General features: G+C 41.3%; 2 protein-coding genes across 2 annotated transcripts in view; both read right to left on the reverse strand.

Annotated features, from left to right (window-relative positions):
* The window catches only part of LOC107227284 (WD repeat-containing protein 48), a 503,573-nt gene that overhangs the window by 324,229 nt on the left and 156,874 nt on the right, over positions 1 to 22,470 (reverse strand). The gene's annotated exons all lie outside the window — the stretch shown is intronic.
* Positions 10,352 to 17,583, reverse strand: LOC124294411. The gene is made up of 8 exons (XM_046739380.1): positions 15,501 to 17,583; positions 15,093 to 15,407; positions 13,090 to 13,189; positions 12,984 to 13,012; positions 12,620 to 12,813; positions 12,295 to 12,511; positions 12,112 to 12,177; positions 10,352 to 10,596 (listed from the first exon to the last, which is right to left on the reverse strand). The coding sequence occupies exons 1-8, from the start codon at positions 17,581 to 17,583 to the stop codon at positions 10,352 to 10,354; spliced, it is 3,249 nt and encodes a 1,082-aa protein (XP_046595336.1).

The following is a 22,470-nucleotide window of genomic DNA, read 5'->3' on the forward strand; positions in this document are numbered from 1 at the left end:
TAAATTCACAACTAATTGAATGTACTGATACCGAGTTCCGCCAAAAATTTCTATGTCGAGTTGTAGATGTAAATACGTAGATTCTACAACATACGTACATCTACAAATACGTACATCTACAACTCGACATAGAAATTTTTGGTGGAACTCGGCATCAGTATATTCAATTAGTTGTGAATTTAGTTAGAAATCTTGTGGATTATAGCCTGCTATAATTTTTTTTCGCTGGTCTACTTAAATAAAGGCCTTTAAGCTCGTTTTTACCATTTGACTCCAATATTAAACTTTGACCCTCTTGGGCCACGGGTAAACGTTGTCCGATTGGGCTTAAACTTTGCACACATTTTTTTTTTGGCAAATGGGAGATATGCAAGGGGTGAGAGGTTTGAAATTCCGACTTACCCAAAATAAGGACCACCCTAATATATATATATATATTAGGCTGATTAAAAAAAAACGGCTAATTTTTTTTTTTTTCAAAATCCTCACATAAAAACTTCCGAGAAGGTGTGAAAAGACGCCTGTAAAAAGCAGAGCCCTTGATATTATTATTAAGAGGTCGCGCATCGGGAATTTCTATTTCCCGTTTAAATAACACAGGAATAAATTTTTTTAAATTTTGCAATTTCGTATTTTTGCAACGGCTCATTGAATTAGCGGACCAAAGCACATTTTTGTAGGAAATTTGACGCTCTACAAAAAAAGTCCTAACAAAGTTTTCGATAGTCACACTCCTTCAAAAGTTATTTGAGGTCAAAGTTGAACTTACAAAAAAATTCAGTGATCTTTTTTTTTCGATGATACTATGAATCTTTTCTCATTATTTTGTTATAAAGATATATTTAATAAATATATCTTACTCTAATTGGGCTTTTTCAATCATTAATTTTCTCATCGAGTCAATATAAAGTTACCTTACAAAAATGCGATGTTAAATAATAAACATGTTATCATGGAGAATCCATAACTGATGCACTTGACTATTTAAAAATGTAATTGTTCCGAAATCTATCCTCTTTATAACAAAATAATGAGAAAAGATTCATAGTATCATCGAAAAAAAAAAAACATTGAATTTTTTTGTAAGTTCAACTTTGACCTCGAATAACTTTTGAAGGAGTGTGACTATCGAAAACTTTGTAAGGACTTTTTTTGTAGAGCGTCAAATTTCCTACAAAAATGTGCTTTGGTCCGCTAATTCAATGAGCCGTTGCAAAAATACGAAATTGCAAAATTTTAAAAAATTTATTCCTGTGTTATTTAAACGGGAAATAGAAATTCGCGATGCGCGACCTCTTAATAATAATATTAAGGGCTCTGCTTTTTACAGGCGTTTTTTCACACCTTCTCGGAAGTTTTGATGTGAGGATTTTGAAAAAAAAAAATTAGCCGTTTTTTTTGAATCAGCCTAATATATGTATTATTATTATTTAGTAAAGAGTTTTCATTAGTCCAATGGTTCTTTGTGGCTTCTCATCACTCAATCAGTGAAAACTAATTTTCTCAAAAAATTGGTGGATTTTGTTGTATTTTATATCTGGGTGCCAGACTGGTTTGCCATACTAGATCTGTGATTTTTAATTTTGCAAATCTGAAAACGGATTTGTAATCAGCGACCCCGAAAACTCTTTTTCCCATACAACCAAATCAATCGAAATTGTTTTGTAGTAATAAAATCGGTCATTCGATGTGTACAGCCGCCATACTGTGTCCGCTATTTTTTATTTTGTAAATCTGAGAACGGATTCGTAATCAGCGACCCTAAAAACCCCCACCTACCAAAAATCGTAAGGATACTCTTAAAACTATCTTCAATAATACATTTTTGGAGTTTACTCCTTAAGAAACGATTTGAGTAAAGCCCGGTACGGAAATTTTATGAGGAGTGAAATGAAGTGTAACACGAAAACTTGAGGCGTTATAGAAAAAGACAAACATATATATCTGCAGGATTGAACGTGCAAAAGAATGAGATGGAATACATTACACAGCGTATCCTATACTCGGGGTCTCCTCTTTGTGCGATGCTTCGTAGTCTCACTGTATAGTTCACTACCTCTGTTCTGAGAGTTGAATGTGTGCCTATGTTTGTACGTGTGTGTTGTGTGCCTGCGTATTACGAAGTTCTGCCGCAACTTGTATACTGCTGCTGAGTACAGGGTACACGGAAAAAGAAATTCAGCTCGTGGAACTAAATATTAGATAGTTACTTGTAAACAGTTCGTCGAACTAAACGTTCTGTTATTGGAAGAGCACTGCATGGTTCGTATAACTGACTGTTAGTCAGCTGTCATAGCTGTACGTTGTTCAGCTCTCTCAGCTAAACAGCTTCGTTCGAAGAGCTAGACCAGAATTTTTCGGCTCCGCTCACAGCGCTTATTATTAAATAGTACAATTATATTGCTATTAGTATTATTTTTCATCATTATTATCATTATTTATTCAGTGTCATTTACATATTTGAATGGACTATTTAAACAATTATCTATCAACTGTATTTAAATCATATTCATGAATTTGAAGGTTATGAAATATGTCAACGCACCAGAGCACAGCGCAACTTACAGCTCTTAGAGCAAAACCATTCAGCTGACAGAGCTGAACAACTTGCAGCTATCAGAGCTGACTAATATATAGTTGCTGTAACTACAAGATAGACCGTAGAGTGCGTATAGTTACTGGAGCTGTAGAATACAGCTCGCCGAACAGAATTTTTTTTTCCGTGTATGCATGCTTTATAATAAGTGCATATAGTAGCATTTATTGTATCGATACAACGTACACAAACAGCAACCTAACCATCAACTTTCAATGTTTTGATTTAAAAGTTGTCTTGCACTTCTATGCATTGATACGTGTATTTTTATGTACAACGCTTTTATTGAAGTAATATAAATAATCCGAATTATTACAGATATATGTTTGTTTCTCTTATCATTTTGAAAGATGCGTTCATTCACCCTCTTTTTCTATTCGATATATATCATAATTATCGTTCGTAAGGAGTAAACTCCGGTCGTGCGTCGGAGCTGACACACACACTTTTTTGCTCTTCTTTTTCTTTTCTCTGTTGTCCATTTTTTTCGAATTTCTCCATTTGTCCATTTGTTCATTTTTCAGTGATTTCTGTGTTCTTACTGGTTTTCCTTTTATTGCTGATTCTGTATTCTTTCCATTTGTATTCTCTCCTCCTCTTTCTTTCACTTTCACTTCTTTTCTCCTTTATACAGTACTTTTTTTTCCTTCTTCTTATGAGGTCCCGGTGGAGTCAGTAAAGGGGGTCAACCCCTCGGCCTCTCTAACTCCTATCACCTCTTGTGCATTTTTCTTTTAAGTTCATCTATGTTTATTTGTTCGTTTGTGGCCTCGATGTATATGCGTTATGCATAATTTATTTAATAATTTCCTTGTCCACAATGTTCTTTATTGCATTTTCATTTTTTTCAGTTGAATTTTTATACCTTTCTTCGACCTGCATCGTGACAATGCAACGTAGAGTTGACCATGTCCAAAAATCGGTCGGCCAATGAATAGTCCCACGTGGTCAAAACTTTGTCCTTGTGATTTATTTATAGTTATTGCGAATGCCAACCTGACTGGAAACTGTCGCCTGTGGAGGATAAACGGCATATCTGTGTTTCCCCGCGTATCTAATTTAATTCTTGGTATTTCTACTATTTGCCCTTTTCGCTCTCCGGTTAGAAGTTCACCAATGAAATTCTAGAGTGCATAAACCATCTGGTATTGATAAATTTCACAATAACATCACAATTGCTCCGACTTTCAGCTGTAGATTGTGTGATGGTAAACCTGATGGCGTTAATCCATTTAAATACTCTATCGGATATCGCAGAGTAGCTTCTTCGTCAAGTGCTGCATCCGCAGTATCAATTCCTTGTAATGTTGCGTAATCTATGCTTCTTGATTCGAATATATTGACATCCATTCTACTTAGTATCTCTGTATTTAACTGATCAACTTCGACATTCAATGGAGCTAAGATGGCTTTGTTTGTTAATTCATCAAGTGGTAGATTTATTGAAATAAAACGGCTATTAAATTGTTGCTTTGTATTTCTTTCTCTGGTACAAACAACTCCACTTCTCCATTAACTATATTACGTAACCACTCTGAAAACTTTGTGGCATCCTCCTTTGCTCGCATATTTTTTTTCAAGCTTAATTTTTCGAAAACACTCCAAAGTGTAGAGTATTTGATTGTTTCTTCTATTATTTGTTGTTTACCTCCTCGTCTCACAATTGGTAAAACTTGTCTGAAGTCTCCACCTAGTATTTATAGTCTTCCCACCAAACGGTGATGTGTCTTCCATTATATTTTTTAACGTTCAGTCCATCAATTCTAAAGCACTTTTCGGTATCATCGAACATTCATCCCATATAAATACATCTATAATTTGTATTTTTTTTTTTTTTTTACACGTTGCATTTGTAAAAATAGTTCCTTCATTTCGCAGTGTCAATGGTAATCCAAATGTTTTGTGCGCGGTTGTTCCATATGGTAGTAAAATGGCTGCTATACCTGTCCAAGCAACACATGCAACATTTTTTTTTTCAGATTTCAACATATAGTATAACGCGTTGTATAAAAGTGTTTTTCCTGTTCCTCCTGGTCCATCGATGTGAAAGCATTTTTCTTCTTGTTTTCTACTGGTACTTTTGTCAGACATAATTTTATCAAAAATTTGTGTATAAATTATATTCTGATCGTTGTTTAATTGTTCCACCAGTTCACTGCCTTTCTTTGCAAAGGGTTCTATATTTTCTACTGTTATTTCTTCTGCTTCATTTTCGAAAATCATCTGTGGTATTGGTAAGTAAAAATCAGCACATGATCTTGCTTCAGCTCTGAGAAGATGCTCAATTGCACATAGTGCTCTATATTCATGCTGATTCACAAAGTCTTCAGATAGTGCTTTCTTGTAAGTGTTCCATAAATCTATCACGTTCGATGGCATTTCACCGATTAGATACCACACAAAAAAAAAAAAAGTGTGTGTCAGGTCCGACGCACGACTCGAGTTTACTCCTTACGAATGATAATTATGATATATATTGAATAGAAAAAGAGGGTAAATGAACTGATCTTCCAAAGTGATAAGAGAAACAGAAAAATTTCCAAATTTTGAGTGCATACTCGTAATAAGTGACCGCAAAAACCCCTGAGTACCAACTTTCGTTCCCCCAAACGACTTTTTACATTTTCGGTCCGCTGTATTGAATCCGCCATCTTGAATTTCTAACTTTTGAGTGCGGATTCGTAATTAGCGACTCCGAAAACTTTCGAGTGCCAACTTTCGCTTTCGTCAAGCGACTTTTTGCGTTTTGGTCTGCCATATTGGATCCGTCATCTCGAATTTTCAACTTTAGAGTGCGGGTTTATAATCATCGACCTAGAAAACCCCTGAGTACGAAGTTTCGCTCTTGTCAAACATCTTTTTGCGTTTTGGTACGCCATATTGGATCCGCCATTTTGAATTTCCAACTTTTGAGTGCGGATTCGTAATCAGCGACCGTGAAAACGCCCGAGTACCAACTTTGGATCTCGTCAAACTACTTTTTGCGTTTTTGTCCGCCATATTGGATCCGCCATCTCGAATCCGCCATCTTGAATTTTCAAATTTTGAGTGCAGATTCGTAATCAGCGACCCCAGAAACCACCGAGTTCAAAATTCAAGTCGATAGTAAGTAAGGAAAAATGTGTGCCGCTAAAGGTTAATATAAGTAATATAAAATATTATGCATATAAATATAAAATATATTAAATCAATTGATCAAAAATGATAAAAACACTAAATGAAAGATCTTGTTCGTATTTGAAATGTATATTATTCATAAATGTAAACGATAAGCTTACCAATTAACCGCATCCATGTGTTCTTCGGATTCTTCTTCATTATCATCTAAATCTATTTCTTCCATATTTTCAAATACTAGGGGCTTCGCCCCTTTCGCGCGCCAACCCCATCTCGGCGCTACGCGCCTCGTTGTTCGGCGCTTCGCGCCTCACTATTTCCTTACGCATTGTCTAGTAGACAGGCGAATTCCTTCATGTTGATTTCATGATAGGTCTGCACTTGCTGTCCACTTCAATTCCTTCTGTGCTTACTTTTCTTTTTTTCATCAATCTAAGCTTCCATTCGTTGGTTGAAAATTGGTGTTCCTTCTCTATTGATATCGATCTATCTCCTTGACTTGCTGAATTATTTTTGCTACCGCTCTGCCCGTTATTCTCCAAAATCACCTTCTTCATAGTATTTTTTTCTCTATATTTGTGTTGCTGTTTACTCCGCAAAACACCTCTTTCTCTTGTGGTTAACATAGATCCTGGTCGTCCTCTTGCCTGGTTATAGGAATATTTGTTTATTATTATTCTCTGGCTTATTTGGTTCTTCGCACTTACAATTTTATTTTCCTTTTTCTTATGTGATACGTCCGACCATCCACCGTCTCCATCGCCTTGTCTGCTGGTTGAAACTCCTTCTTTCTGTTCGTTGGTTGAAAAGTCAGTATGATATTTTTTGTTGACTTCCCTATACTTTCGCTGCTGTTCTCGTCGTCTAATTTTTCGCTCTTCTATGTCCATCACATTGGTTGGTCGTCCTCTTGATTTATTTTCCAAATCAATAATCACAATCGATTCTTCTAATTCTTCGACACCCTTCGTTGAATTATTTTTACTACCGCTCTGCCGGTTATTCTCCAAAATCACCTTCTTTATATTATTTTTTACTCTATATTTGCGTTGCTGTTCATCCCGCAAAACACCTCTTTCTCTTGTGGTCAACATCGATCCTGGTCGTCCTCTTACCTGGTTATACGAATATTTGATGGATATTATTCTATGGCTTATTTGGTTCTTCGCACTTGCAATTTTATTTTCCTCTTTCTTTTGTGATACTTCCGACCATCCACCATCTTCATCGCCTTGTCTGCTGCTTGAAACTCCTTCTTTCTCCATTGTCATCGTAAATCCTGGCTGTCCTTTTGACTGTTTGGTGATATATTTAGATTTACTATTATTTGATTGTTACTTTTCATACTTATTACTCACTATCTGAATTTTATTTTGGTTCTGCAAGACATCAAAGTGTCCACTGTCTCCGTCGCCGGTGAAGAGTAGCGAGAATTGTGTTTCATTTTGTGATCCGATCCGGTGTGGATGAATTTGTTCTTCGCGATACACGATTAAACATATCTTAAAAATGTCCGCAGTTGCATATATTGCATTTTTATTCATATGTGATTTGTAATCACCAGGTGACCTAATCACAGCACCGTTTGACTCATTACCTGTAATAAAACCCGCAAATGTAGACCAATTATTCACTATATTTGAAACGATACTCAGTCTCACCTCTGCGTGTCGATCTTGAGTGCCGTATACACAATACGCCAACGCACGAAAAAGACAATTCCCGTCGGGAATCATCTTGATAATTTTCGTTTGCATGATCATTTTTTGCGCGTCAGAAACAGATACCTATAAATTTATTTGTCAAAGACTGTCATAAACAGCCGATGACAGCTGTCAAAGGGTTTGCTAGATGCTTTTTGTTTTGTTTTCGGGATCTCACCCCACCGCCAATTTCATGCGTATACTATTGTTATTATAATCTTTTTTTTTACCATTGTTATTATAATCTTTTTCTACGTTCATTTGTTTGAAACTTTTTTATTAGATAGAGAGATTTTGACGTGCTAACGTCACGTCTCATAAATTCATACGCAGGCACACAACACACACGTACAAATATACGCACACATTCAACTCTTAGAACAGAGGTAGTGAACTATACAGTGAGACTACGAAGCATCGCACAAAGAGGAGACCCCAAGTATAGGATACGCTGTGTAATGTATTCCATCTCATTCTTTTGCACGTTCAATCCTGCAGATATATATGTTTGTCTTTTTCTATAACGCCTCAAGTTTTCGTGTTACACTTGATTTCACTCCTCATATAATTTCCGTACCAGGCCCTATAAGTCAAATCGTCTCCTCCAAAAATGACGTAACCGTTTCGGCATAAGTATTGAAACAGCTTCATCGAATATCTTGAAAGCTTCGTCATTTGTCACAGTTAAACCCATATCCACTGCAGCATCTCTAAATGTGTTCCATTCTTTTCCGTTTACAGTGCCTAAATCTATAAAACTCCTTGCATGTGTCGCATGTCCAAGGATTAGTTTGAGGTGAAATCTTTATGTATCCCTTGGTGAAACATTTGTCATTCTGCTAACTACTTTAGATGCAATTTTTCTTCTTTCCACGTTTTTCCTGCTTCTTGAAACGAATAGTAATCTGGCTTGTTCGCGTAAGTTATATTTCTTGCCATTTCATCTATGTTGTTCAATTCAAACCATGCAATAAGATGGGTTCTCCACTTTTTTTTTTTTGTAGCAGCTTCGACTTACTAGTACTCGACAGTACTAGTATACGCCAAGCTGCTTCCATCGGTCCTATGTAACACGAATCTACATAATCCTGTATTTCGTTGATTATTGGCTGACCATCACTCTCGCTGTTTGAATCAGTTATCTGTACTCTTGCATGATTATGTGCCTTGTGGATGTACTTGAAGACATACTTAATAGCCATTATTGACGCACAATATTTTACGTTTATGTGGTAGTCGTACTTTGCAAGTAGGTATGGATTGTGAGGCACAACCATGCTGTTGTCTACTTGGATATTTCTTCCTTCCACGTGGTTACGGTAATAGTTCACGTCTGTATTTTTTCGTCTGCGATACTTTGGAAAACCACCATCGCCTATATCAGTGTTTTCCACCAAGTCTTTCGAAAATTTCTTTGAGCATGACTTCGTTACCGAATTCCAGCATGGTATTTTGGATGTGTGAGGGCCGTGTAGCATGCGTGATGTGACAGATTGATATAGTTGTTGATGTATTTGTTTGTCTGGTATTTCTGTAGATATAAAACTGTCAATTGCTTCTAAAGTAAAAATTTTGTCATTGTTATTTAAGATAAATAGTATGTGAGCATGCGGTAAGCCTCTCTTCTGAAATTCAACTGTGTATACGTATCCTTCAATCTTTCCAAATACTGAACCGCTTTCGATTTCCTTTAGTGCCTGTTGTAGCCGCATATTAAATATTCGACAAGCTATTGTTGGAATGTCGTTTGCAGTGGTACCCGAAGGAAAATCTTTTAATACCCTACATATTTCCGACCACTTAGGATTACATGTCATTGTGATGAATAAATCCGGTCGACTAACTTTTCTTGTTATTACCATTGCTTCTTGGTACTGCTGTTGCATGTGTCGCATGCTGCCGGAAAATGTTGAGGGTAAAACCATTTGGTCGCCAAGTCTTGTTCGATCCGACGTATTCGCTTCACTATTTGATATATGATCAGTCATTCCCTTGTAACATTCTACACGCAGTTGCTTCTGATTATTTCTTAAAAACAATAAACGCTGCGATTCGATTGTGATATGCGTGAATCAAATAGTGTTGTGTCAATTGTCTGCTCCGCAACAACTGATTCTGTGCTTCACCTCGACGTAAGGCCAATCGATGTCCATAGTATTGAACAGGAGAGATTGTCTTGTTTGTTCCTATGTGTTTCATATTATAGCTCCATCCTAAATCAGCGCTCGGAAATACTCATGGCAAAGTCATTGGATCAACGTGATGCGAATATTTCGGCACATCTCCAACTGCACAGTCTTGTTTTGGAAATACTTGTACTTCTATATTTTCAGATACTGCCCCGTTATTTGAAACGATTAGAGCTGCTATAGCTCACTACAGGTTGGCGCATTGTACCGCCGTCTATCGTTTTCCTTGAGTGCAACAAAGTTTAATCTCACCAGGCTTTCTCCCTTAACAAATCGCTCGTACAGTGTTTTTAAATTTTCTGCATAAGGATTGATACCTATTATTAGTCTACCAATAATTTCTAACAGGCTTGCTCTTCTTGCGTCATTTTCTCTCAGCGCTAGCTGAGTTTGTGCGTCGTAGATGTAAATTTGTCCATATCTCGGTCGGTTATTGTTTGCGGTGTCTAAACTTGTAGATATTTTGTAACTCACATCCCCGATTATTTTCATCACATATGATCCTCAATTCCCCATATCTGCCACGGTGCAATTGAATGATGCAAACGCAAACGCGTCATTATATGATCGTATATGTTGTCTGTAGTGTCTTGATACTTCGTCATTCCCTTCTCGCAGACGTTGAAGTACATCAGGATATTCCGTTAATGGTGGTAATGTTATTTTTCCTCGATGACAGCAATTATTTGCCACCCTTCCTGTTTCGTATTTGAACCTTTCTGCATTGCAATGTTTACATTTTACTTTCATTTCACCCATGTCTGTTGCTCCCCAGTTTTAAAAATGCCTTTTTCAATATCCCCGTTGTAACAATGCTCAGCAATGATTCTTAGGCGAGTTCGCTGAGAAAGGACTGGTTCACTATTCATTGCTTCCACTCGTTCTCTGTTTCTGTCTAATTCCAACCTGTCTCTGCTATCTTCTATTGTTTGGCTGAATACAGACAGTTCCTTGTCCGTCGATGTCGACGTATCACTGGCACTTAATATTTCTTCACAAACATGAATTTCAGATACGTTATTTTTGCTCATAAGTCGTTGATACACTTCTTTTTCGTCTGTCGTTTCATTTACTCGTTGTCTCTTGCTGTCCAGTTCAATTCCTTCTGTGCTAACTTTTCTTTTTTTCATCAATCTAAGCTTCTGTTCGTTGGTTGAAAAATGGTGTTCCTTCTCCATTGATATCGATCTATGTCCTTGACTTGATATTTCTTCACTCTCCTCAAGTTCTGTTTCATTACTTATGCTGATATGTTTGCCAGTATGATATTTTTTGTTCGCTTCCCTATATTTTCGCTGCTGTTCTCGTCGTCTAATTTTTCTCTCTTCTATGTCCATAATATTGGTTGGTCGTCCTTTTGATTTATTTTCCAAATCAATAATCACAATCGATTCTTATAATTCTTCGACACCCTTCGCTGAATTATTTCGGCTACCACTCACCATTGCTGAATTACTTTTGCTACCGCTCTGCCGGTTATTCTCTAAAATCACCTACTTTATATTATTTTTTTCTCCATATTTGCGTTGCTGTTTACTCCGCAAAACACCTCTTTCTCTTGTGGTCAACATAGATCCTGGTCGTCCTCTTACCTGGTTATACGAATATTTGTTTGATATTATTCTATGGCTTATTCGGTTATTCGCACTTACAATTTTATTTTCATTTTTGTTTTGTGATACGTCCGACCATTCACCGTCTCCATCGCCTTGTCTGCTGATTGAAACTCCTCCTTTCTCCATTGCCAACGTAAATCCTGGCTGTCCTTTTGACTGCTTGGTGATATATTTAGATTTACTATCATTTTCTTGTTACTTTTGATAATTATTACTCACTATCTGAATTTTATTTTGGTTCTGCAAGACATCAAAGTGTTCACTGTCTCCGTCGCCGGTAAAGAGTAGCGAGAATTGTCTTTCATCTTGGGATCCGATTTGGTGGGGATGAATTTGTTCTCTGCGATACACGATTAAACATACCTTAAAAATGTCCGCAGCTGCAGCTAATTCTGCTTTTCTCCCGTAAATTCCATTTTTATTCATGTGTGATTTGTAATCACCAAGTGACTTAATCACGGCACCGTTTGACATTACCTGTAATAAAGCCCGCAAATGTAGACCAATTATCAACTATATTCGAAACGATACTCAGTCTCACCTCTGCGTGTCGAACTTGAGTGCCATGTACACAATACGCCAGCGCACGAAAAAGACAATTCCCGTCGGGAATCGTCTTGATAATTCTCTTTTGTATATTTATTTTTTTTGTGTTAGGAAGATATTTGTCAAAGACTGTCATAAACAGCCGATGACAGCTGTCAATCACTTGACACTAACTTCATAGCTTGCTAGAAACTTTTTGTTTTGTTTTCGGCATCTTACCCCACCGACAACCTCATGTGTATACTATTATTATTATAATCTTTTTTACCTGTTGCTGTTAAAATCTTCTTTTTCATTTGTTCTTGCGGTACAGGACTTTTTTATTAGATAGAGAGATATATTACGCTCAGCATCCTCACAGAGAATTTCAATCATGGGCGGTATGGAAGCTAGACCACTGTTCTGTAAATCTGTTTCATAGTAACGTCTGCAGAATTGTGTTAATGGACGATTTCCACTGCGTATAAGTTTTTTCATGGTTTCCAGATAGTTTTGAAAAGGAAATGCAGTCATTTTACTCAAATTACATTTCATAAACTCTACATCGTCTACTATGTGAATCAGATTGTGCATGTTTATCACAAGAGCTTTTAGCCTATACAGATCTGTCAGTGTCAAACAAAAGCTTTTGAGGTACTTTTTGGCTTGATCTTTATACTTTTGCAGAAGTTCTTCAGAGCTCAAGATTCTGAATGCAACATGGAGCAGTAGGAAGTGATCGTACAGATCTTCACTTAAGATATTCTTCAATATAATTGGCCCACAGTATAATAACAGAAATCTGTATTCAATTGCTTTGAACTTTGCAAGAAAGCGTGTTGATCTTGGCTTTCTGGGAAATTCAGAAGGTACCTGAGTTGACAAACTTTCCATTCGTCTTGACAGTTCTTCTCTTTCCCTTGGTCCCATCTTTACATTAAGATCTCCACTATACCAACTCTCTGCTAATTTTTTCATTGCACCATGACATCCTAAGTGTTGAAAGTCTAACAGGATACATCTTATCATATCTATCGGTAATTCAATTCGTAATAGTGGTGATGGACCTGCAATCGAGCCAGTTATAAGTGAGTTTATCTTGAAAATATATGAAACAGACAAGTTAGTCAGCCGCAGCATGAGGTAAGATAGTGAAGTTGGACATGAAACCAGCGTCATACCAGCTTTACGATAAAAACCTCGATATATACGAAAAGTATATTACACCCCTACTCACCGTTATGGTATTCTGGTTGCGAATAACTCCTGAAAGAAAAATCTGTTCTTTTTTGAAGGCCATTGAATGGGTACACTGTCGTTCTATCGACTCTGTCGCCACGAACCTCACCCCGTTCACAAGCATTCTAACCTCCATGCCTTCCTGTTGGAACTGATTGAGCTCGTCTATGAATTTTTGCAAAAATTCCTCGACATACTCAGGCGCTGAATCACCAGAATACATGGCAATTAAAAAGGGCTAATACATCTATTAGAAGGATTTTTTTTTCAAATGGTTCCTAACTAAGCGGCGTAGATTAAGGTTAGTGTAGGGTATTTAGGGAAACACACGATTATGATTTCTTCCAAACCCTTTATTAGTTCATACAATCCTCGAGCCGGACACCAGCACGGCTCGGCGACAATTGACTCGTCTCTTGACCACACACACACCCTCTCATATCCTCGCTAGCTCACGCTACCCGTTACGGATACTACATCTCCCCCTTCTTATTTTGTAACCGCTCCGATCGACGAACCATGGGCCTAGGCTGTAGTAAGGTCTGCTGCTTCTTTTCAGCCTCGTTTTGTTCTGCTACAATCGAACCATCATACTTGATCAACTGGTTTGCGTGTCTTTTCCAAACTGTCTTTTCGTCGATGCGAATGAGATACGTGACGCCCGCTATTAATTCTTTCTCTACAGTGCCCGGTTTCCACGCTGCTTTTCCCCCCTGTTTATATTCTCGAGCCATCACCGAATCACCGACTTTTAATGTACTTTCTCTTTTCCCCGCATAATTTTGAATTTGACGCGATTGATGGGTGACTATGCACTCGTTGACCGGCGTCGGCCGAAGTCATGAAAAACGAGTTTTGAGTTCTCTACCGAGTGCTAAACTCGCTGGAGTCCTTTGTGTGGTGGCATGGGGGGTGCTACGATAATCAAATAAGAATTTAGTTATTGCTTCTTGGAGATTAAAACCGTCCGCCATAATACATGCGACTTTGCGTTTGAAAGTCCCCACAAAATTCTCCGCCGCTCCATTTGTAGCCGGACAATACGGTGGCGTTGTACTGTGTCTAACACCCCCTACTTTTAGCAATGACTGAAACGCTTTACCTACGAACGTCGAATAATTGTCCGTAATCAAATGAGCAGGGTACCCATGTCGAGCAAACACTTCCTCGAACGCTTTTATCGTATGAGATTCGCTCATCGATTGCATGATTATAGCTTCGGGCCATTTTGAATGGCTGTCCACTATCACGAGTACCGTTTTACCGTTAAAAGGCCCCAAGAAATCCGCATGTATTCTGTGCCACGGTGTTGTAGGCCAAGCCCACGGTGTCAAAGCAATTTTCGGCGGCGATTTTTTAGTTTCTAAACAAGCGCGGCATACCTGCGTGATTGACTCAATTTGTATATTAATCTCCGGCCACCACACAAAAGATCGAGCGAGCGCTTTCATTCTTGTAACACCAAAATGACTGTAATGTAACTCTTTAAGTACTATCTCTCTTAGTTTATTTGGAATCACCACTCGGTGTCCCCATAAGACGCAACCTTGATCAATTGTTAATGATTCGCGCTTATTCCAGAAAGTTTTAAGACTTTCGTCAATCGGAGATTTTTCTTCCCAACCATCCATACAATATCGTATTACTTTGCTCAAAGTTTCATCTTCCCGTGTACATTTTCTTACCGCCTTCCAATCGAGGGTCGCGAAATCATAGTCTTTAACGCAATTCACATGGGTATACATCGTATTCTGTAAAATCGGAAATTCTTTAGCATCATCTTTTGTTTTCGGCAATGGTAGTCTACTTAACCAGTCTGCATAATTTTTTTTCCCTTGAATGTGTTTAATAGTATACTCAAACGGCGCGAGAAATAGTGCCCATCTTTGCAATCGTGCTGCTGCCATCTCTGGGATCGCTTTACTCGGATCGAATATACGCGCTAAAGCTGCTGAATCTGTTTGTAATATGAATTTATGTCCGTACAGATATCCGAAATATTTGCGCACCCCAAAAATGATTGCCAGGCCTTCTTTATCCAGATGAGTGTAATTTCGCTCGGTACTCGTTAAAGTCCGGCTCGCGAAACATATCGGTCGATCGTTACCTTCCTCATCTCTGTGCGCCAACACGGCACTTATCCCATACGGGGATGCATCGCAAGTGAGAACTGTCTGCTTTTGGGGGTCGAAGTGCGCTAAGATTTTATCGGACACGAGTTCGCGTTTGATTTTTTCAAAAGTTTTGTCACAGACCTCCGTCCACTCGAACTTATCTTTCTCGAGACATTCGTAAAGAGCCCGCAATTTCTGGGCCATATTTTCAATAAAACGACCGTAATAATTGATCGACCCCAAAAAGCTTCTCAATTCCGACACGTCCTTTGGTTTTGGTGCATCTTTTACACTCTTTATTTTCGCCTCTAAAGGTCGAATCCCTTCTTGGTTAATACGAAACCCCAAATAACACACCTCGTTTTTAAAGAATTTACATTTTTCGAATTTTAAACGCAAACCTCCCTCGTTTAAACGCTTTAGTACCTCTCGCACTCTGTCTGTATGTATTTCTAGTGTTGCCGCTGTAATGAGAATATCGTCAATAAAAACGATCGTGCCCGGTATGCCTAATAATAGAGAAGTCATGACCCTTTGAAATGATCCTGGTCCCGTCGCTACCCCGTACGGCAACCTGTGGTATTTAAACAATCCGATATGAGTACTGATTACCACTAGTTTTTGAGATTCTTGTGTTAATGGTAGCTGTTGGTAGGCTTCTGATAGGTCCAATTTTGTGAATATTTTTCCACCTCTTAATGTCTCTAAAACTTCTTCAACTCGCGGTAAGGGGTAGCGATCGACCTCAAGATATTTATTTAAAGTCACTTTATAATCTCCGCACAAACGTAATGTACCGTTACTCTTCAAAACTGGCACAATTGGCGTGCCCCAATCGGAATATTCTACTGGTGATATAATTGCAAGCTGCTGTAATCTGGCTAATTCATTCTCTACTTTATCGCGCAATGCCCAGGGCATTTTTCTTGGCTGCAGAAATTTCGGCGTGGCTCCCTCAATCAACGTTAATTTCAATTCGCCTTTAGTGAACGTTCCGATACCCGCTGCGAACACGCCTGGAAATTCTTTTTGGAGTTGACATGTTATTTGTTTTCTTTTTGTCACGTCATCGTCACCTGTTTGGGCGATGGTACTATTTATATGTTCTCGCGGATCGTTTGGAAAAACTAGCGGCCACATCCCAAATGCCTGCAGCCAACTTCTGCCCATTATCGGCCAGCTACCTTCGCTAACTACATATAATAATTCCTTGCTTTTAACACAGTTTTTCTCTGCTTCGACTTGAATGTACCCTAGTGGTGGTAATTTCTGCTTATCGTATGTCCGCAATGAAATCTTCGATGTTATTAATGGTATTTCCGCAAACCATTTTTCGTAGCAATTCTTTGATATGGCCGATACTCCCGCACCCGAATCTATCTCCATTTTCAATGGTATGTTATTGACTTTAATCGTTACAAACTGCGGATTGACTTTTTTTTTTAACTCGTATTCCACATTACCGCTCTCTCGAACTGGCCAAAAATCGCTCGCAAATCGCTCTTCGTCCTCAGAGAACTCTTCGCGCAAATGCTCTTGTGTCTCGGCTGTCTCCCCATCTCCCACGTAGTTTTGGTTTCGAGTTTGGCCACCTCGTCCGGCGCGTCTGCACATTTTGAAAATGTGGCCTTGGTTTCCACACTCGCTGCAATATTTATTTTGTAGCGAGCAATTTGCTTTTATGTGATTGGTGCCACCGCAGCAAAAACAGATCCTCTCGCTTCCCGCAGTACGCCCGGCGCCTTGGCTTTGTTGATTTTGAGATCGTTGTTGTCCTCTGCCCCCGCCCCGTGGGGCTGACCATCCTCTACGCGACGCTTGGCCGTAGAAATTCCCTCTGCCTCGATTGGTTGCGGTTCTGTTTCGTCCCGTTTGTATCGTGTGTATATCTGCGTCTTGTGCCACCGTTGTATTATTGTCCGGGGTCGATCCTGTGTTTACAACGTTCGGAGTTCCTAAACTCGCGGCTTTTGCGTCAGCGAGCTCGACCGTTTTCGCCAGCCGTAGCAAGTTCTCGAAAGATTCGTCGGCCGATGCCTTCAATAATTCGTACCGAACGCGTTGATTATATACCCCCGTTATCAATTGATCCTTTAACTGGCTATTTATTTCATTTGTTTGGAATTGGCATTTCAACGCCAGGGATCTCAGCGCTGTCACAAAGTCTCGTATTGACTCATTACGACCTTGTTTACGTGCTCGGAACGAGAACCGCTGTAACTGCTGATTCGGCTTTGGTTGATAATGGCTCTCGAGTTTTTCTTTCAGTGCCTCGTACGTTAGAGACAATGGTGTTTCGGTCTCGCAGATCGCCGGAATCTCGGCGAACACTTCTTGAGACACCTGTGTTAGCAGTAATGCTGCTTTCTTGTCCGCCGCAATGTTGTTCAACATACTAAATGCCTCTAACTGCTGCACAAACGCACTCCAATTTCCTCCTTTACGAAAGGGTTCTATATTGCCAAACCACGATGCGGCCGCCATGGCTGATTCTTCAAGGTCTTCTACGATTTCGAACTTATTTAATAATTCCAGAAACGGGCCTTGTTCTTTTACGAACCGCGAAAGTTTTTGTCGGATCACGTCTATTGACGCATTCGTTTGTTCAATCACCTCCCACCGTTTGCAAATCTCTAGCAATTCAACTTTAGTTAACGCGTAAATCCACGTGGTCTTTCCACTGTACACTGCGTTTTCTATAGTCTTCCAGTCTATACAGTCGTCTTCACACCGCATCAGCACGTTTTACTTTTCCGTTTATTGTTTTGCTTAATTTTCTTTTCGATTACTTTTTCGATTAATTTGCTCGTTTAGTTTTTTTTCGATTAATTTATTCGGTTACACACTTATCCCATCCTCGTCGCCACTGTAGGGTATTTAGGGAAACACACGATTATGATTTCTTCCAAACCCTTTATTAGTTCATACAATCCTCGAGCCGGACACCAGCACGGCTCGGCGACAATTGACTCGTCTCTTGACCACACACACACCCTCTCATATCCTCGCTAGCTCACGCTACCCGTTACGGATACTACAGTTAGGTGGTAAAGAGAACTCGGGTGGCGGCACTTTTTACTTTTATGCGACCGGTACAACAGCGCGGTTCTTTATTAACACCAATACTTTTTAGAGACGTATACATAAATGCATATCGATACTGCAGACTAAAGAAACTCTAAAGGAACGTACAATACAGTTAACGAGACGCACACATTCACGGCGGTGCGCTCGGGCAGACTAACTCGGCCCCAACCCCAGTCGTGCCGCTAGGCCACGCTTTTCGCGTCTCATTAGTGGGTGGGGGTTGCGCGGTCCGATAATCACGCCGTATTTCTCAGATTCTTAACACTCGGCCACGCTATTTATGCGTTCGTCCTCGAATGCGTGGTTTGACAATTTGTGCTTATAATACTACCCGTAACAAACCGTTATACAAACTACTAAGAAACTTCTCTTTTTTTTTGCAAGGGAAAACTACGTTTTATCGTTCGTTTCTTCCTTTCTACATTTTCACACAACCACACGTACATTTTACACTTATACAAGCTTATATTGTCCTCTACTCGATGACGTAATCACTTGAGTACATCGGCTTACGTCTGGTGCGTTTCGGCGAGGGCAAACTTTCATTACCCTGATCACTGACTTTCCTTTCGCGACGCACTTTATTCGTTCTCGGTTCACACACTTGCTCGTTGCGTGTCTCCTCACTCTCGTCACTCGATACATCTTCCGATTCGCTGACATCATCGACGTGTGGTTCCCACACTCGGAGTTGACTCGCGTGAGCTGTTGTTACGTATCGTTTTCCTGCTGCATCCGGATTTACGTCGGCGACGTGCAAAGTGTCCCCTGGGAGTTTTTCCGTGACTAGTAAGGGGCCGCGGTATTTTGGATGTAATTTCGTCGATTCTCCCGTGGAAGGGGGTACGGTTTTCATGAACACAACGCTTCCCTTGTCTATATATATATTCCGTGTTCTGCCGGCGTCATATCGCTCCTTCATTCGCTGTTGTGCGATCTCGATGTTGCTACGCGCGTACTCATGTCGTTGCTCCGTTGATTCATATTGCTCCGTTTCTGCGGCCGTGATTCTGCGAAGCGTGCCCTTGTTCCGCCTAGGAGCGTACCCGTAGACTATTTCAAATGGACTCTTACCAGTACTTGCATTCCGCATTTCGTTCAGATCCAATTGAATCGAACGTATCTCGCGATCCTATGTTCGCCCGCCGTCTTCAGCGAGATTGCTCCGGATTGCTGCAACCAAGGTGGCATTGACTCGTTCCACCTGGCCGTTTGCCTGTGGGTGCCGTGGGGAGTTGAGCGTATGTTTTATACCATGGTCGTTACAGAAGCGGCTGAATTGTGTTGACGTGAAACACGTCCCTCGGTCTGACACCACGCGTTCGGGCGCTCCGTAATTCTCGACAAATTCGTTCAACACGCGGACTGTACTCGCCGCTCGCGTGTCGCGCACCGCTCGAATGACGACAAATTTCGATAGGTTATCCACAATCACTAGAATATATTTGTTGCCCTTACTACTCGCGACGAAGGGGCCCAAGTGGTCCAAGTGAACGACGGCGAAAGGGCGCCGTCCCGGTGGGATCGGGTGCAACTCGCCTGGTTGTCGCCCTGGTTTTGATTTGGTCGTGACACATTTGAGGCACGCGCGAATGTGTCGTTTCACATAATTCCTCACACCCGGAAAGTAGTAGTGGTCCAGTATGCGCGCTGCCGTTCGTTCAGCGCCCGGGTGACTCTTTAAGTCGTGGAATTGTGTCACTATACTTTTTCGCATTTTTGTCGGCACTACGAATAGTTGTCTTCCGTCCCGATTTTTGTACAAAATGCCTCCGCGCAATTCGTAGTCCTTCACGCAACTCTGTTCATATTTTGTCCACGCACTCACAGGTTTGCTCAAAATATCCCGTTTAATTTGCAGTTGTTCGTCTCCGTGCTGATACACCGCCACTATTTCCTCGTCTGTGTTAACAGCGAACACTCCTAGTGCCTCGGTCTCTTCCGGTTCACCAGCTGGCGCCCTACTGAGCGCGTCCACGTGCGCCAATTTCACCCCCGGCCGATGCATAATTTTATAGTTATATTCGCTGAGTAAGTCGTGCCACCGTATTACCTGTGGATTTAAAGTTTTCTGTGAGTCCAAGAAACATAATGCCTGGCAATCCGTAACGATGGTGAACTCCACGTTAGCTAGCATTGCTCGCAATCGTGATACCGCCCAAACAATTGCCAGTAATTCCAGTTTTCCGCTGTGATAGCGGCCCTCGGGCTCGCTCGTGCGTCGGCTAATCGCGTAAACCAACCGCATCCGCCCATCCCCATCGCGCTGGAATAGCATACCGGCTAGGCCCACTGCGCTCGCATCCGTGTGTAGTTCCGTCTCCGCCGATGGATTGAATGTCTGTAACACCGGAGCGACGGTTAGTTTTTCTTTCAGAGTGGCAAACGCGTTGATCTGCTCCGGTCCCCATACGAATTTCTCGTTCGTCTTTAGTAGCGCTGACAATGGGCTCGCGATACTCGCAAAATGTGGCACGAATTTCCGGAAGTAGTTCGTAAGTCCTAAGAAACGTCGTATCTCGTGAACGTTTCTCGGCGGTGGGAACTCTTTTATCGCTTTCGTTTTCTCCGTGCCCGGCTCAATCCCGTTGGCCGAGATCTCGTGTCCTAAATAAGCGACCTTGGAGAAGAGGAAGCGGCACTTCGCTAGTTTCATTGTGAGTCCGGCCATTCGCAGTCTTTCCAGTACTGCCCGTAGTTTCGGTTTTAGGTCACTCCAGTCACGTTCGGGAATGAGAATATCATCCAAATAGAACAGCGCCACGCGATCGCGCAACGGTCCCAACGCTCGATGCATCGCCTTGGAGAAATAGGCGGGGCCATTCATCAAACCGAACACCATGCGTGTAAATTCGACGGTCTCCTCCGTTGTGATGATCGCGGTTTTTGCACGTGCGTCCGGTGATAGTGGAATCTGCAAATAGCCATGCACCAAGTCCAGTATAATGAACAACGCACTGTCTCGTATTTGCGCTAAGTGATCGTCTATATTGGGCAGCGAGAAATGTACCCGCTCCGTGACGGCGTTCAACTTCCGGAAGTCAACGCATAATCGTGATTCACCCGTTTTCTTCTTGACTAGCAACACCGGACTCGCGTATGGTGACTCCGTATCGGTGACGGTGCCCGCCTCTCGCCACTCGCTCACGATTTCGCGTATCGTCTCACGTTCGGGGGGTGTCACGCGATGATAGGGTTTGCAACACACAGGGCCGGCCCCCTCTTTTAATTTGATATCCATGACGATATCCTTCGCGCATCCTAAATCGTGTAGGCTCACCGAAATACAATCTCGGAACTCGTTTAATAACGCCAGGACTTCCGCTCGCACAGTCGCTGGTTGTTCGCCCCCGATAATCACGTCTCCGGGATTTATCGTCGCGTTTCGTGGCTCGCTACGCGTAATCGTCGCGATTGTTGATAACTCGCCGCGTATGGTCAATGCTCCTTTCGGCATGACTTGCTCCATTTCTGTCCAATTCACGAACGGAAACTCGCGGGGCCCGTTGTGCGTATTCACCGTAACAAACGCGATCGAATTCGGAGGTATCGCCGCCCGTTCGTTCGTGCGCATTTCTCCAACCGGTTCGACGCAATCTGTCGGCAATAACCGGGGTCGGTGAAATGAAAACTTCGCGCCGATTTTTTCGTAATCCACACTGTCATGATCCGTGAATGTTCTGCCGATTAAAACGTCCGTGCCCTGGTAATCGTCCGGCACTACTTGAAACTCGACATCTTTCACGCACACGTCGTCGATACTCACTTCCGCAAGTATCTTACCCAGACTGTGTACGACAATTTCGGACGGCCCCCATGGCTTAAGGGGTGTCGTTTCCGTGTTCATGTGCAAACCTAACGTTAACACAGTCGAAGCACAGATGGTGCACTCCGCGCTGCCCGTATCCACGTGCGCCGTCACTGATTTTCCGTCCAGTGTCGCACTTTTTATATATTTGAGCACGGTCGGATCCCGCGCGCTACCGACCAGTTGCACCGCCCGTGGCTCCTTCGACGCGCCCGCAGTACATTTTTTACTCAAATGACCTGGCTGATTGCATTTGAAGCACGTCTGCTCGCGCCGTGGTTCAGTGCAATTTCGCGACAAATGCCCCGTCTTGTTGCAGTTGCTACAAGTGCGATGCTCGACCCACCTCCGCCCGTGTGGTGGCGTACGCTCACGATTGGGATCGCCTCGCGGGGCCTCGTTCCCACGCGTTGTCTCGTTCGCGCCCGATTGCGTACGTTGTTGCTGATGTCGTGGATTGTCGCGTCCTCTTTTCC

The sequence above is a fragment of the Neodiprion lecontei genome, chromosome 5 (genome assembly GCF_021901455.1).
Source record: "Neodiprion lecontei isolate iyNeoLeco1 chromosome 5, iyNeoLeco1.1, whole genome shotgun sequence".
In the NCBI taxonomy this organism is placed as follows: Eukaryota; Metazoa; Arthropoda; class Insecta; order Hymenoptera; family Diprionidae; genus Neodiprion; species Neodiprion lecontei.

Bases quoted from the DNA above. Each gene is read 5' to 3' on its own strand.
- LOC124294411 (XM_046739380.1), bottom strand. From the start codon at position 17,583: ATGGCGGCCGCATCGTGGTTTGGCAATATAGAACCCTTTCGTAAAGGA. The intron at 15,408-15,500 runs GTTTGCGTTTAA...TTCGACCTTTAG, and splicing joins AAAGCGTTTAAACGAGGGAG to AGGCGAAAATAAAGAGTGTA. The intron at 12,178-12,294 runs GTAATTTGAGTA...ACTATGAAACAG, and splicing joins CGATGTAGAGTTTATGAAAT to ATTTACAGAACAGTGGTCTA.